General features: G+C 46.3%; 1 protein-coding gene across 1 annotated transcript in view; it reads left to right on the top strand.

Moving 5' to 3' along the window:
- Window positions 1–11,042, top strand: part of LOC311310523 (cilia- and flagella-associated protein 47-like) — a gene marked incomplete at both ends in the record, with an annotated part of 62,160 nt that extends 51,118 nt beyond the window's left edge. The window contains 10 exons of the mRNA XM_084440032.1: window positions 1,461–1,577; window positions 4,667–4,801; window positions 5,298–5,410; window positions 6,440–6,593; window positions 6,853–6,908; window positions 8,299–8,430; window positions 8,882–8,955; window positions 9,101–9,186; window positions 9,362–9,440; window positions 10,972–11,042. Of these exons, the coding sequence (XP_084296158.1) occupies window positions 1,461–1,577; window positions 4,667–4,801; window positions 5,298–5,410; window positions 6,440–6,593; window positions 6,853–6,908; window positions 8,299–8,430; window positions 8,882–8,955; window positions 9,101–9,186; window positions 9,362–9,440; window positions 10,972–11,042 (1,017 nt within the window). The remainder of the gene's footprint in view (window positions 1–1,460; window positions 1,578–4,666; window positions 4,802–5,297; window positions 5,411–6,439; window positions 6,594–6,852; window positions 6,909–8,298; window positions 8,431–8,881; window positions 8,956–9,100; window positions 9,187–9,361; window positions 9,441–10,971) is intronic.
- Window positions 11,043–12,561: the final 1,519 nt, after the last annotated feature.

Raw genomic sequence — 12,561 nt, 5'->3', positions numbered from 1 at the left:
ATGTCTCACTCATGACGAGGCAATCTTTAATGATAGTTTATTTACAGAATGGCCACAAAATGCCTCCCTGGGCTGCGCTCTGCCTTTCACTCAGCGGCGCCTAATCGCTTTTCAATCAGCGTACAGCATTCTTTACTGCTTTCTTCTCGAGGAATCACATGTAAATAGCCTACCGTAAATAGGAGCGCTTTTTCTCTGCAACACTTTATCTCTGCTTAGTACCAAAAACAAAAAATAGCCTACCGTACCGAGCTTTTTCTCTGCAACACTTTCATTAGTTTTTAGGGCATGCACATTTTCTCTCATAATTAGTCATTCATTCTTCTCCGCACCATGGTGTTTAAAGATAGAAAAAGACAGACATATTGCATTAAATTATCAACAGTGCCTGTATGGATTAGAAATTGGTAAAACTGTACTACTCTTTTAATATATTTATCTAGGTTCTTTAGAGAAAGGCGGGAGTATCTGTCACCTGGGCGTACCTGGTCGCTTCAGTCACACATATAAAATTGGCAGAATTTGAAATGGCTCTGCTTACCTTTTTAATTGAGGCGCGTTTGTGTGCTGAAGCGAAGCAGGACCCCCGGTGTGTCAGATCTCGATGCCGTGTCTCTCCTGGCTTGGCTCCGCCACTTGACGTGATTAAGGACGCCTTTGATCTTGTTACAATCTTCAAATGGTCTTTGTTCAATAGTTGAGTAAGTTGAAGTCAAATCAAAAAGGCACTGGTAATCGGAACTTAATGCAATGGCTTTATTTGTTTGTACAAACAGTAACAGACAACTAAAACCGGTAGTCTCTCGAGAGATAATACCCCCGACTGATGTTTCACTGGGTCTTATATACCGTATCTGATGGGCCGTTTTGAGAACACCTGCTTTCTCACGCTATGTTGTTTAGCCTGACCCTGGTGTATAGCACCTGGCTCTCATGCCATGTAGTTTCTTGGTCTCTTGGCTCGTTAACTGATAACGTTTAAATGTTCCTTTTGGGACACAGCTGCTTTCCCACGGGAGCCACTGCTCTAGCCCCTCCCGTACAGAACACACCTCGTGATATCTGCTTTTCTGGCCTACTGTCTCGTCATGAATAGACACATATCATATAATCTGGATTAGAACAAAGGGTCGAGCTTAGTTAGGCAAATTAATACACGACAGATTGTGGGACAGAAAAGCCAGAAAAGTCGGCTGGCTTGCATACTGCAAAATACAGTACGGCCGGATGTAGTAGGACATCCTGGTATTTCTGTCATACTGCATGTGGCATACTATGTATTGGGACATACTACATCCTTTTTTGGCATACTATATAGTATGGAAGTATGCGATTCGGAACGCAGCCTATATGTCCTTCCTGTTGTCATGTGTCCTTCTTGTTGTGATGCGTGTCCCTCTTGTTATGATGTGCGTACTTCCTGTTGTGATGTGTGTACTTCCTGTTCCCCTCCTGCTCAGATCTACAGCCATTTTCAGAGGATGTACACCAGCAGCAGCAATCTGGAGCAGAACCTCCATAACAACATCATCCTCAGCCAGGCCCTGCAGCTGCTGGCCCTCGGACTAGACATGCAGGTACTAGACTGGTCTAAAGAGGTACTAGACTTGACTACACATACAGGTACTACACTGGTCTAGACAGGTACTAGACTGAACGAGACATGCAGGAACTACACTGGTCTAGACGGGTACTAGACTGAACTAGACATGCAGGTACTAGACTGGTCTAAAGAGGTACTAGACTGAACTAGACATGCAGGTACTACACTGGTCTAGACAGGTACTAGACTGAACTAGACGTACAGGTACTAGATTGGTCTAGACAGGTACTAGACTGAACTAGACATACAGGTACTACACTGGTCTAGACAGGTACTAGACTGAACTAGATATGCAGGTACTACACTGGTCTAGACAGGTACTATACTGAACTAGACATGCAGGTACTAGACTGGTCTAGACAGGTACTAGACTGAACTAGACATGCAGGTACTACACTGGTCTAGACAAGTACTAGACTGAACTAGACATGCAGGTACTACACTGGTCTAGACAGGTACTAGACTGAACTAGACATGCAGGTACTACACTGGTCTAGACAGGTACTAGACTGAACTAGACATGCAGGTACTACACTGGTCTAGACAGGTACTAGACTGAACTAGACATGCAGGTACTAGACTGGACTAGACATGCAGGTACTACACTGGTCTAGACAGGTACTAGACTGAACTAGACATGCAGGAACTACACTGGTCGAGACAGGTACTAGACTGAACTAGACATACAGGTACTACACTGGTCTAAAGAGGTACTAGACTGGACTAGACATACAGGTACTAGACTGGTCTAGACAGGTACTAGACTGAACTAGACATGCAGGTACTACACTGGTCTAGACAGGTACTAGACTGAACTAGACATGCAGGTACTACACTGGTCTAGACAGGTACTAGACTGAACTAGACATGCAGGTACTAGACTGGTCTAGACAGGTACTAGACTGAACTAGACATGCAGGTACTAGACTGGTCTAAAGAGGTACTAGACTGAACTAGACATGCAGGTACTACACTGGTCTAGACAGGTACTAGACTGAACTAGACATGCAGGTACTACACTGGTCTAGACAGGTACTAGACTGAACTAGACATGCAGGTACTACACTGGTCTAGACAGGTACTAGACTGAACTAGACATGCAGGTACTAGACTGGACTAGACATGCAGGTACTACACTGGTCTAGACAGGTACTAGACTGAACTAGACATGCAGGAACTACACTGGTCTAGACAGGTACTAGACTGAACTAGACATACAGGTACTACACTGGTCTAAAGAGGTACTAGACTGGACTAGACATACAGGTACTAGACTGGTCTAGACAGGTACTAGACTGAACTAGACATGCAGGTACTACACTGGTCTAGACAGGTACTAGACTGAACTAGACATACAGGTACTACACTGGTCTAGACAGGTACTAGACTGAACTAGACATGCAGGTACTAGACTGGTCTAGACAGGTACTAGACTGAACTAGACATGCATGTACTAGACTGGTCTAAAGAGGTACTAGACTGGACTACACATACAGGTACTACACTGGTCTAGACAGGTACTAGACTGAACTAGACATGCAGGTACTACACTGGTCTAGACAGGTACTAGACTGAACTAGACATGCAGGTACTACATTGGTCTAGACAGGTACTAGACTGAACTAGACATGCAGGTACTAGACTGGTCTAGACAGGTACTAGACTGGACTAGACATGCAGGTACTAGACTGGTCTAAAGAGGTACTAGACTGAACTAGACATGCAGGTACTACACTGGTCTAGACAGGTACTAGACTGAACTAGACATGCAGGTACTACACTGGTCTAGACAGGTACTAGACTGAACTAGACATGCAGGTACTAGACTGGTCTAGACAGGTACTAGACTGAACTAGACATGCAGGTACTAGACTGGTCTAAAGAGGTACTAGACTGAACTAGACATGCAGGTACTACACTGGTCTAGACAGGTACTAGACTGAACTAGACATGCAGGTACTACACTGGTCTAGACAGGTACTAGACTGAACTAGACATGCAGGTACTACACTGGTCTAGACAGGTACTAGACTGAACTAGACATGCAGGTACTAGACTGGACTAGACATGCAGGTACTACACTGGTCTAGACAGGTACTAGACTGAACTAGACATGCAGGAACTACACTGGTCTAGACAGGTACTAGACTGAACTAGACATACAGGTACTACACTGGTCTAAAGAGGTACTAGACTGGACTAGACATACAGGTACTAGACTGGTCTAGACAGGTACTAGACTGAACTAGACATGCAGGTACTACACTGGTCTAGACAGGTACTAGACTGAACTAGACATACAGGTACTACACTGGTCTAGACAGGTACTAGACTGAACTAGACATGCAGGTACTAGACTGGTCTAGACAGGTACTAGACTGAACTAGACATGCATGTACTAGACTGGTCTAAAGAGGTACTAGACTGGACTACACATACAGGTACTACACTGGTCTAGACAGGTACTAGACTGAACTAGACATGCAGGTACTACACTGGTCTAGACAGGTACTAGACTGAACTAGACATGCAGGTACTACATTGGTCTAGACAGGTACTAGACTGAACTAGACATGCAGGTACTAGACTGGTCTAGACAGGTACTAGACTGGACTAGACATGCAGGTACTAGACTGGTCTAAAGAGGTACTAGACTGAACTAGACATGCAGGTACTACACTGGTCTAGACAGGTACTAGACTGAACTAGACATGCAGGTACTACACTGGTCTAGACAGGTACTAGACTGAACTAGACATGCAGGTACTACACTGGTCTAGACAGGTACTAGACTGAACTAGACATGCAGGTACTACACTGGTCTAGACAGGTACTAGACTGAACTAGACATGCAGGTACTACACTGGTCTAGACAGGTACTAGACTGAACTAGACATGCAGGTACTAGACTGAACTAGACATGCAGGTACTACACTGGTCGAGACAGGTACTAGACTGAACTAGACATACAGGTACTACACTGGTCTAAAGAGGTACTAGACTGGACTAGACATGCAGGTACTACACTGGTCTAAAGAGGTGTGTGTGTGCGTGTGCGTCCAGCCGACAGAGCTGTCGGACCCTAACCCAGTGCTGATGCTGATGCTGTGTGTTCACCTGTATGAGCGTCTGCCCCAGTACCTGCCCCGTAAGACCATCACCCTGTCTGGCAACCTGCACCACACTTTCACCAAGCAGGTACAGTACCACTCACTCACTCGGGCTCTCTCTCTCTCTCTCTCTCTCTCTCTCTCTCTCTCATTCTCTTTCTCTCACTCACTCTCACACTCTCTCTCTCATTCTCTCTCTCATTCTTTCTCTCACTCTCTCTCATTCTCTCTCTCTCATTCTCTTTCTCTCTCTCTCTCTCTCTCTCTCTCTTTCTCTCACTCACTCACTCTCACACTCTCTCTCTCTCTCTCTCTCTCTCATTCTCTCTCTCTCATTCTTTCTCTCACTCACTCTCTCTCTCATTCTCTCTCTCTCATTCTCTCTCATTCTCTTTCACTCACTCACTCTCTCTCATTCTCTCTCTCTCATTCTCTTTCTCTCACTCACTCACTATCTCTCTCTCACTCACTCACTCACTCACTCTCTCTCTCTCTCACTCGCTCACACACACACACACTGACACCAGTGAGTACGTATGTTTTTTTATGTGTGTTTGGCTGGTGTGTGTGTGTGTGTGTGTCAGGTACGTCTGAGGAACCCCTCCTCTAGACCTCTGCTGTACCAGGTGTCTATCCTGGGGAAGGAAGCCCACCTCTTCTCCCTCCCCCACGGACCATCCATCACCATCCCTCCCAAGTCAGTATCCCTCCATCCATCACTATCCCTCCATCCATCACTATCCCTTCATCCATCACTATCCCTTCATCCATCACTCCCTCCATCCATCACTATCCCTCCATCCACCACTATCCCTTCATCCATCACTCCCTCCATCACTATCCCTCCATCCATCACTATCCCTCCATCCACCACTATCCCTTCATCCATCACTCCCTCCATCACTATCCCTCCATCCATCACTATCCCTCCATCCACCACTACCCCTTCATCCATCACTATCCCTCCATCTATCCATCCCTCCATCCATCACTATCCCTTCATCCATCACTATCCCTCCATCTATCCATCCCTCCATCCATCACTATCCCTCCATCTATCCATCCCTCCATCCACCACTATCCCTCCATCCATCACTATCCCTTCATCCATCACTATCCCTCCATCTATCACTATCCCTCCATCTATCCATCCCTCCATCCATCAGTATTCCTCCATCTATCCATCCCTCCATCCATCACTATCCCTCCATCCATCACTATTCCTCCATCCATCACTATTTCTCCATCTATCCATCCCTCCATCCATCACTATCCCTCCATTCATCACTATCCCTCCATCCATCACTATCCCTCCATCTATCCATCCCTCCATCCATCACTATTCCTCCATCTATCCATCCCTCCATCCATCACTATCCCTCCATCCATCACTATTCCTCCATCTATCCATCCCTTTATCCATCACTCCCTTCATCCACCACTATCCCTCCATCCATCACTATCCCTCCATCCATCACTATCCCTCCATCTATCCACCCCTCCATCCTTCACTATCCCTCCATCCACCCATCATCCATCTCAGCATCCATCCCTCCTTCCTTCCTCTATGGTTGGATGACAGTATATATATAGAGGTGGGCCAGTAGAGCTCCTCCACTCTCAAGTCGTCTCCCCTCCTCCACTCTTTTCCTTCCCTCCTCTTTTTCCTCCTACGTCTCCTCTCCTCTCCCCTCCTGAAGCTGCGGTGTGTCCTCCTGTCCTCTAGGGGGCGTGTGGCGGAGCTGATGCTGCAATACTCCTGCTTCTTCCTGCGGCCCGCAGAGGCGGTGCTGCTGCTCACCTCCCGCTCTGTGACTGGTCCCTGCGGGGCGACGCTCGCCTTCTCCCTGAAGACCCAGGTCACCCACATCAGGCCCTCCGTAAGTCTCTCTCTCTGTCTGTCCGTCCCTCTGTGAGTTTGTCTGTCTGCCTGTCTGTCTACCTGCCTGTCTGTCTACCTGTCTGTGTGTCTGCCTGTTTGTCTCTCTCTTTGTGTCTGCTTCCCTCCTGTGTGTGTGTGTGTGTGTGAGTGCGTGCGTGCGTGCGTGCGTGTGCGCGCGTGTGATTGACAGTAGGATCCCATCCTCATGCTGGAATCTGCTCCAGGTTGTTCTCAAGTGTAGATCTCCATGTTACCAGATGAAGAAACTCCAACTGAGAGTGACCAACCCCTTCAGCCAGGATGCCACGTTCAGGTGTGTATGTGGTAGTGTTGTATGATACCACATTTTTGACTATGATACCAATACCAAATTTAGTATCACACTACTCGATATTGAAACGATACTTGAAACTAAAACGATACTAATTCGATACTCAATACTAGGGGTTTAACGGTACTCAAAAATCACAGTTCAGTAGGCTAGGTACAGTACCTGGGTTTTGAAGTCATGAGCTTTTGTAAACATCTACAGTCACTTGCTTGTGCCTCTCCCCATCTCTCCCTCTTGTGTTGGGAACAAGGTGTCTACTCTACTCACTGCTCATTAGTGATGACACATCAATAGCTCATTTGAAATGACACCAAATCTGAAAGAAATGTGGCTATAAAAGCCCAAATGTGGTGGCTACTGACTCATTCTAATGGCACAATTCTATCACTGATCTTAATTACAGTATGGGGGATTTTCCTGTCTCATCGTGCTGCGTCCTTAAACTTGATTCACATTGGCTACTGTGCATGGTCACTGAAGCATCCACTTCACACTGCTAATGGGGATGAGCTGCATTGTTGTTACTGTAGCGAATGTCTGAGCTTCCTGACGTTGGCTACCATAACTAGTATAATGCACAGTTCCGTAGTTAGTTTAGTTTAGATAACTAAATGTTGGTCAATGCCAGCTGCGTTAATTAGCTGGCTGGCTAGCTAATATAACGTGCTTGCTAACTTAACTCTACGAGATTTGACAGTGTTGTGTTAACAAAACATACTAACTTATCAGAGTTAACTTACTGCATCAGTTTTGGACAAATTTGTGCAGAGGTGCTCATGATATCACTAACCATTCGTGTGGGGCTATCTGGATTGATTCTACTCAGCTGTCTTCGACATGTGAGCGCACGGAGAGGAGCGGAGGAGGGGCTGTTTACAGACGGGGCCAGCGTGTGTGCGTGTGTGTGTGAGGGAGAGGGGCAGAGGGGCTGAGTGCATCAACGCGCTGTGCGCAGTTCTACAGTGAAATATGAGCAACATTTTACTGTACACTACATGTGACGAATAAAGGATCTGATCTGATTTTACCCATTATAAATAGTAAAAAAAAAAAAAAGGAGACTAAACAAATGTGCGGTCAACTAGGCGCTTAACCTCTCGAGGGCTTACACAAGAGACACAATTGACCTACAGTAAGTACCGAACATTGTGAAATTCTAATACCGGACCATTTTTAACAAAAAAAGTATCGAAAAACTACTGAATTTCGGTATACCGTGCAACACTAGTATGTGGCTTTACTGGACTCAGGTGTGTGTGTGTGTGTGTGTGTGTCTGAGTGTGTGTGACTGTACTGGACTCTAGGTCTGGGTTGTCTGCTGGCATGTTGACTATTCAGGTGTGTCTGTGTGTGTGTGCGTGCTTGCGTGCAGGGTGGTTCTGGTGGAGTCCAAAGCCAACCCTCTGCACCTGGAGGAGAGCCAGAGCAGCCAAGATAACCTGATCCAGCAGGTCACCTTCAGAACCAACCAAGACCGCAACCACAGCCCAGACAGCAGGACCAGGTTAGAACCAGTCTAGAACCAACCCCAGCCCTGACACAAGAACCAGGCTAGAACCAACGCCAGCCTGACAGCAGAACCAGGCTGAGACACACTTACCATCTCTCAGCTGCACTGATCTCTGCACAAATTGCATTCTCCATGGTTCTGTCTCTTTCCTGTTCTGTCTCTCTGTTCTGTCTTTGTTGTGTTGTCTCTCTCTGTTCGATCTCTTGTTCTGATCTCTCTGTTCGGTCCCTATTGTTCGGTCTCTCTCTCTCTCTGTTCTGTCTCTATTGTTCGGTCTCTCTCTCTGTTCTGTCTCTATTGTTCTGTCTCTCTCTCTCTGTTCTGTCTCTATTGTTCGGTCTCTCTCTCTGTTCTGTCTCTATTGTTCGGTCTCTCTCTCTGTTCTGTCTCTATTGTTCGGTCTCTCTCTCTCTCTGTTCGGTCTCTATTGTTCGGTCTCTCTCAGTCTGCCAACAGAGAGGATGGATGGAGGAAGTGACTGTGGAGGAGCAAGTGACCAAGACAAGTACAACGATGCTGGTCAGCACACACTCTCTCTCTCTCTCACACACTCACACACACGCACACACACACATACAAAAGTGCACCATATTTGTTGCACCTCTAGATGAAGAGAGTGGTGTGCGTGAGTTCCATTGCCCCCTCCGGAGTGTGTGTCTGGCAGCTGGACAGACGGACACACTGGACCTCACCTACCTGCCCTTCCACCTGGGCAAGAGACACTGCTCTGTCCTGCTGGTCAGCCCTCAGGTATCTCTTGGGGGGCGGAGGGGAGGGGTTCACTTGCAGTCAACCTGTTTATCTTCTGGTCTCATGTGGTGTGTGTGTGTGTGTGTGTGTGTGTGTGTGTGTGTAGGTGGGGGAGCTGGTGTACCTGCTGAAGGGGACGTGTGAATTGCCTCTCCCCTCCCCCCTGACCTGCCAGCCCAGCCCCTGGGTGGTCCCGTTTAGCAGCCCCCCCTCTGGTCTGTACCCCCTCCCTTCTGGTCTGTACTGCCCCTCAGGTCTGCAGCCCCCCCTCCCTCTGGTCTGGACTCCCCCCTCTGGTCTGTACCCCCACCTTGGTCTGTAACCCCCCCCCTCTGGTCTGTACCACTCCCTCTGGTCTGTAACCCCACCTTGGTCTGTAACCCCCCCCCCTGGTCTGTACCACTCCCTCTGGTCTGTAACCCCCCCCTCTGGTCTGTACCACTCCCTCTGGTCTGTAACCCCCCCCTCTGGTCTGTACCACTCCCTCTGGTCTGTAACCCCCCCCCCCCCCCCCACCTCTGGTCTGTACCAACAGAAGTAAAAATGAAATGAGGATTCGTAGTTATCTGTTTTAAATCAATGAATCCGTTTTCTAAATGAAAAAGACAGTTATTAAAGGAAGGAAGACGAAATAGCCTGTACGATGGGTGTAGGGGTAGTCGCATAGTCAAGTTATTTTCTAAATCAAATTTTCCTGTAAATACATAATGTAAAAACAACAAATATGTACAAATAGTTTAAGCTAGTCCAGAGCAAATTATCAGCATAGGCTAGCCTATGGTGCAATGAATGCCTCAGAGCAATACCATATAATACAATATCAGGGGCTTTCACTAAAATGTAAACAATAATATTTAGTAATTGGCTGTTTAAACAAATAAACAATGATAAGCGCATATGTTTGCAGCAGACTATAAACAACTAAGTGTAGTTTATATTAAAAAAATATTTTGTGCCTCTGGCAAGGGAAGAGGCTATTTCCAGCATCTGTTTATGAGAAAAAAAATAGCCTGTTCTGAACCAGAACCCCAAAACGTGTTCTAAAGCAGAAGGAGAATGATATTCTGATTGGACAGAGACATAAAGAAAAGAATGGTGATAGAATTTCATGAGCGCTAGCATGATTGTGCCTTAGCAGCAAACCATCAAAATGTTTGACAGACATGTGCTACACACACATAGGAAACTGAAGGCACGTTGTGTGATTGACAATCAAATGCAGTCTTGCAGTCAATCAAGGAATGTGCAATTCTCCATTCTCACAAGGCGCTCCTGACCGCCACGGTAATGGGGTGCTTTGGATTAAGGCATCTGATGTATGACTGTAATGTAGACTAAATGGCTGACTGTAATGGCCCTCAATTAGCACATTAATGGCATCCCCCACAGGTCACGACACGGACCAATCTTTCGATTAGTGGCTACCATGGCAATCTATTCAAGGGAGATGGATGTGCGTAAAAAGGCCATGCGTAATCGTGCCTTCATTGGGTTTATTTATGCCCTGCAGATGCAGCAGACCCTCACCAATCTCCAGAGATCCAGATTTTCTGCTGCCTAATTGCAATTAAAATCAGTAGTCATTGTACCACTGCTCGGCAGAACTTTATAAGTGCATCTCCTTTCTAAACAAGTGACTAGGCTAGACTTGGGGTGGCACGTAGCATCCGGCTGGGGATCGCAAGGTCCCCGGTTTGATCCCAGCCGAAGTGTCCTTGAATGTGTGTGTTTGTTGTGTGTTTGTTATCCTGTGTGTGTTAACCTGTGTGTGTGTGTGTGTTCCAGGAGAGAGCGATGCGGGGCCCGCGCTGAGCCTGCGTACCGCCGTGGGGGAGGTGTGTGAGGTGGCGGTGTGAACCAACTGAATACGGTCTCAGTGTTTGTAATGCCGTCATACAGTACATCAGCCTGTCCCAAACCAGCGCCATGGACAGCTCATGAAACATTGTTTTTAAACGGTGCAGCTGCTTCTATACGTGACATGTGTGTCCCTGTCCATGTGTGTGTGTCTGTTTGTAGCATGAGATTTAGACCAATCAGTAGTTGCCACTACTGTTGCACACCAGCACTAGAGAGAGCTCGCACACTGCTGGGCTCCAGTTTCTATCATTTATTGCACCTGAAGTGTCTTGAGTAACGTTTCGAGCATCATGCTCTTCGTTACACTTTTCAGAGCATGATGCTCGAGACGTTATGCTGAGACATTTTCAGGTGCAATAAATTATAGAAACTGAAGCCCAGCAGTGTGCGAGCTGTTTCTTATGATATACAGAAATTTGTCTTGGACTCAATGCTGTACATAGATCGCCTCACAGAAACAGATCACATACTGTATCCCACATATTACACATACCATGTATTGCACATACAGTAGGACCCCACTTATCCGAACCCAACAGGACCGAAGGTCGTTCGTATCTCTGAAATGTCCGGATGACTGAAACTTATGTTAAAATGCACCAAATTCAATAAGTGGTATACTTGTTTCATATAGACTCATAATAGACCAATAAATACCCTGAATTACTTGTGAAAATGCATCAAAATTGCAATCAAATAGCCAACTAAACTCATATAGCCTAGTCTATAATAGACCTACAGTAGCCTATAATAAAATAACCGAATTTCCACTTGAGTGCGTGCTTTGATCAAATACAGTACTTTATTCTCAAATGAGGCGTACGCTGCATCGATAGGCTACTGTATTCGCAGAACAAAATGGTATAGCCTAAAAACAACCCAACATTAGAACAATTAGAGCAAATGATAATAAATAAATAAAATGACAGACAAGTTGTCGTGTCTCTAAGTCAACCGATGTAGGCTAACGTGGGCTGTAGGCTATTATTTAACAAATACAGTAGGTCTAGTAGGCTAATCTACATGCCCACAACACGTCTGTGTTCCTGAAGTCCATTAACTGGGAACGAAAAATGACTCGATGCTGCTTCAGGTCGCTGACGCGCTTTCGCGCAGCAGACTCGTTTGCGTTTTGCACTCGACATTAGAGTAACAAAGAAATGAAACGTGACAGTAGGCTACAGCCTACAGGCAACATGTAGGTCTACATACAGTTCTGTTTTTAATCACAGTAGGATACAGTACTGTAATGAAAATCCCACCAGTAACCAGATAGCAGGCTAAAAAAAAAAAGTTTTTTAAGCCTGTCGGGTAGACCGGGAGGTTTGGATCTCTGAAGTTCGGATGAGTGGGGTCCTACTGTACTACATATATTGCAAGTAACCCATATTGCACATGCCCACTGAAGAACCCTACTTTCTTTCTCTTCATATGTTCACCTTCGGCTCAGCACCTGCTCTACTGTGTGGTTGTGGATGTGCATGTTTCATCCTACACCAGCACTAGAGGACAGGC

The sequence above is a fragment of the Borostomias antarcticus genome (genome assembly GCF_949987555.1).
Source record: "Borostomias antarcticus genome assembly, chromosome: 6".
In the NCBI taxonomy this organism is placed as follows: domain Eukaryota; kingdom Metazoa; phylum Chordata; class Actinopteri; order Stomiiformes; family Stomiidae; genus Borostomias; species Borostomias antarcticus.
Note: the sequence above shows the minus strand (reverse complement) of the source record. Positions and strands in the feature narration are given on the sequence as shown.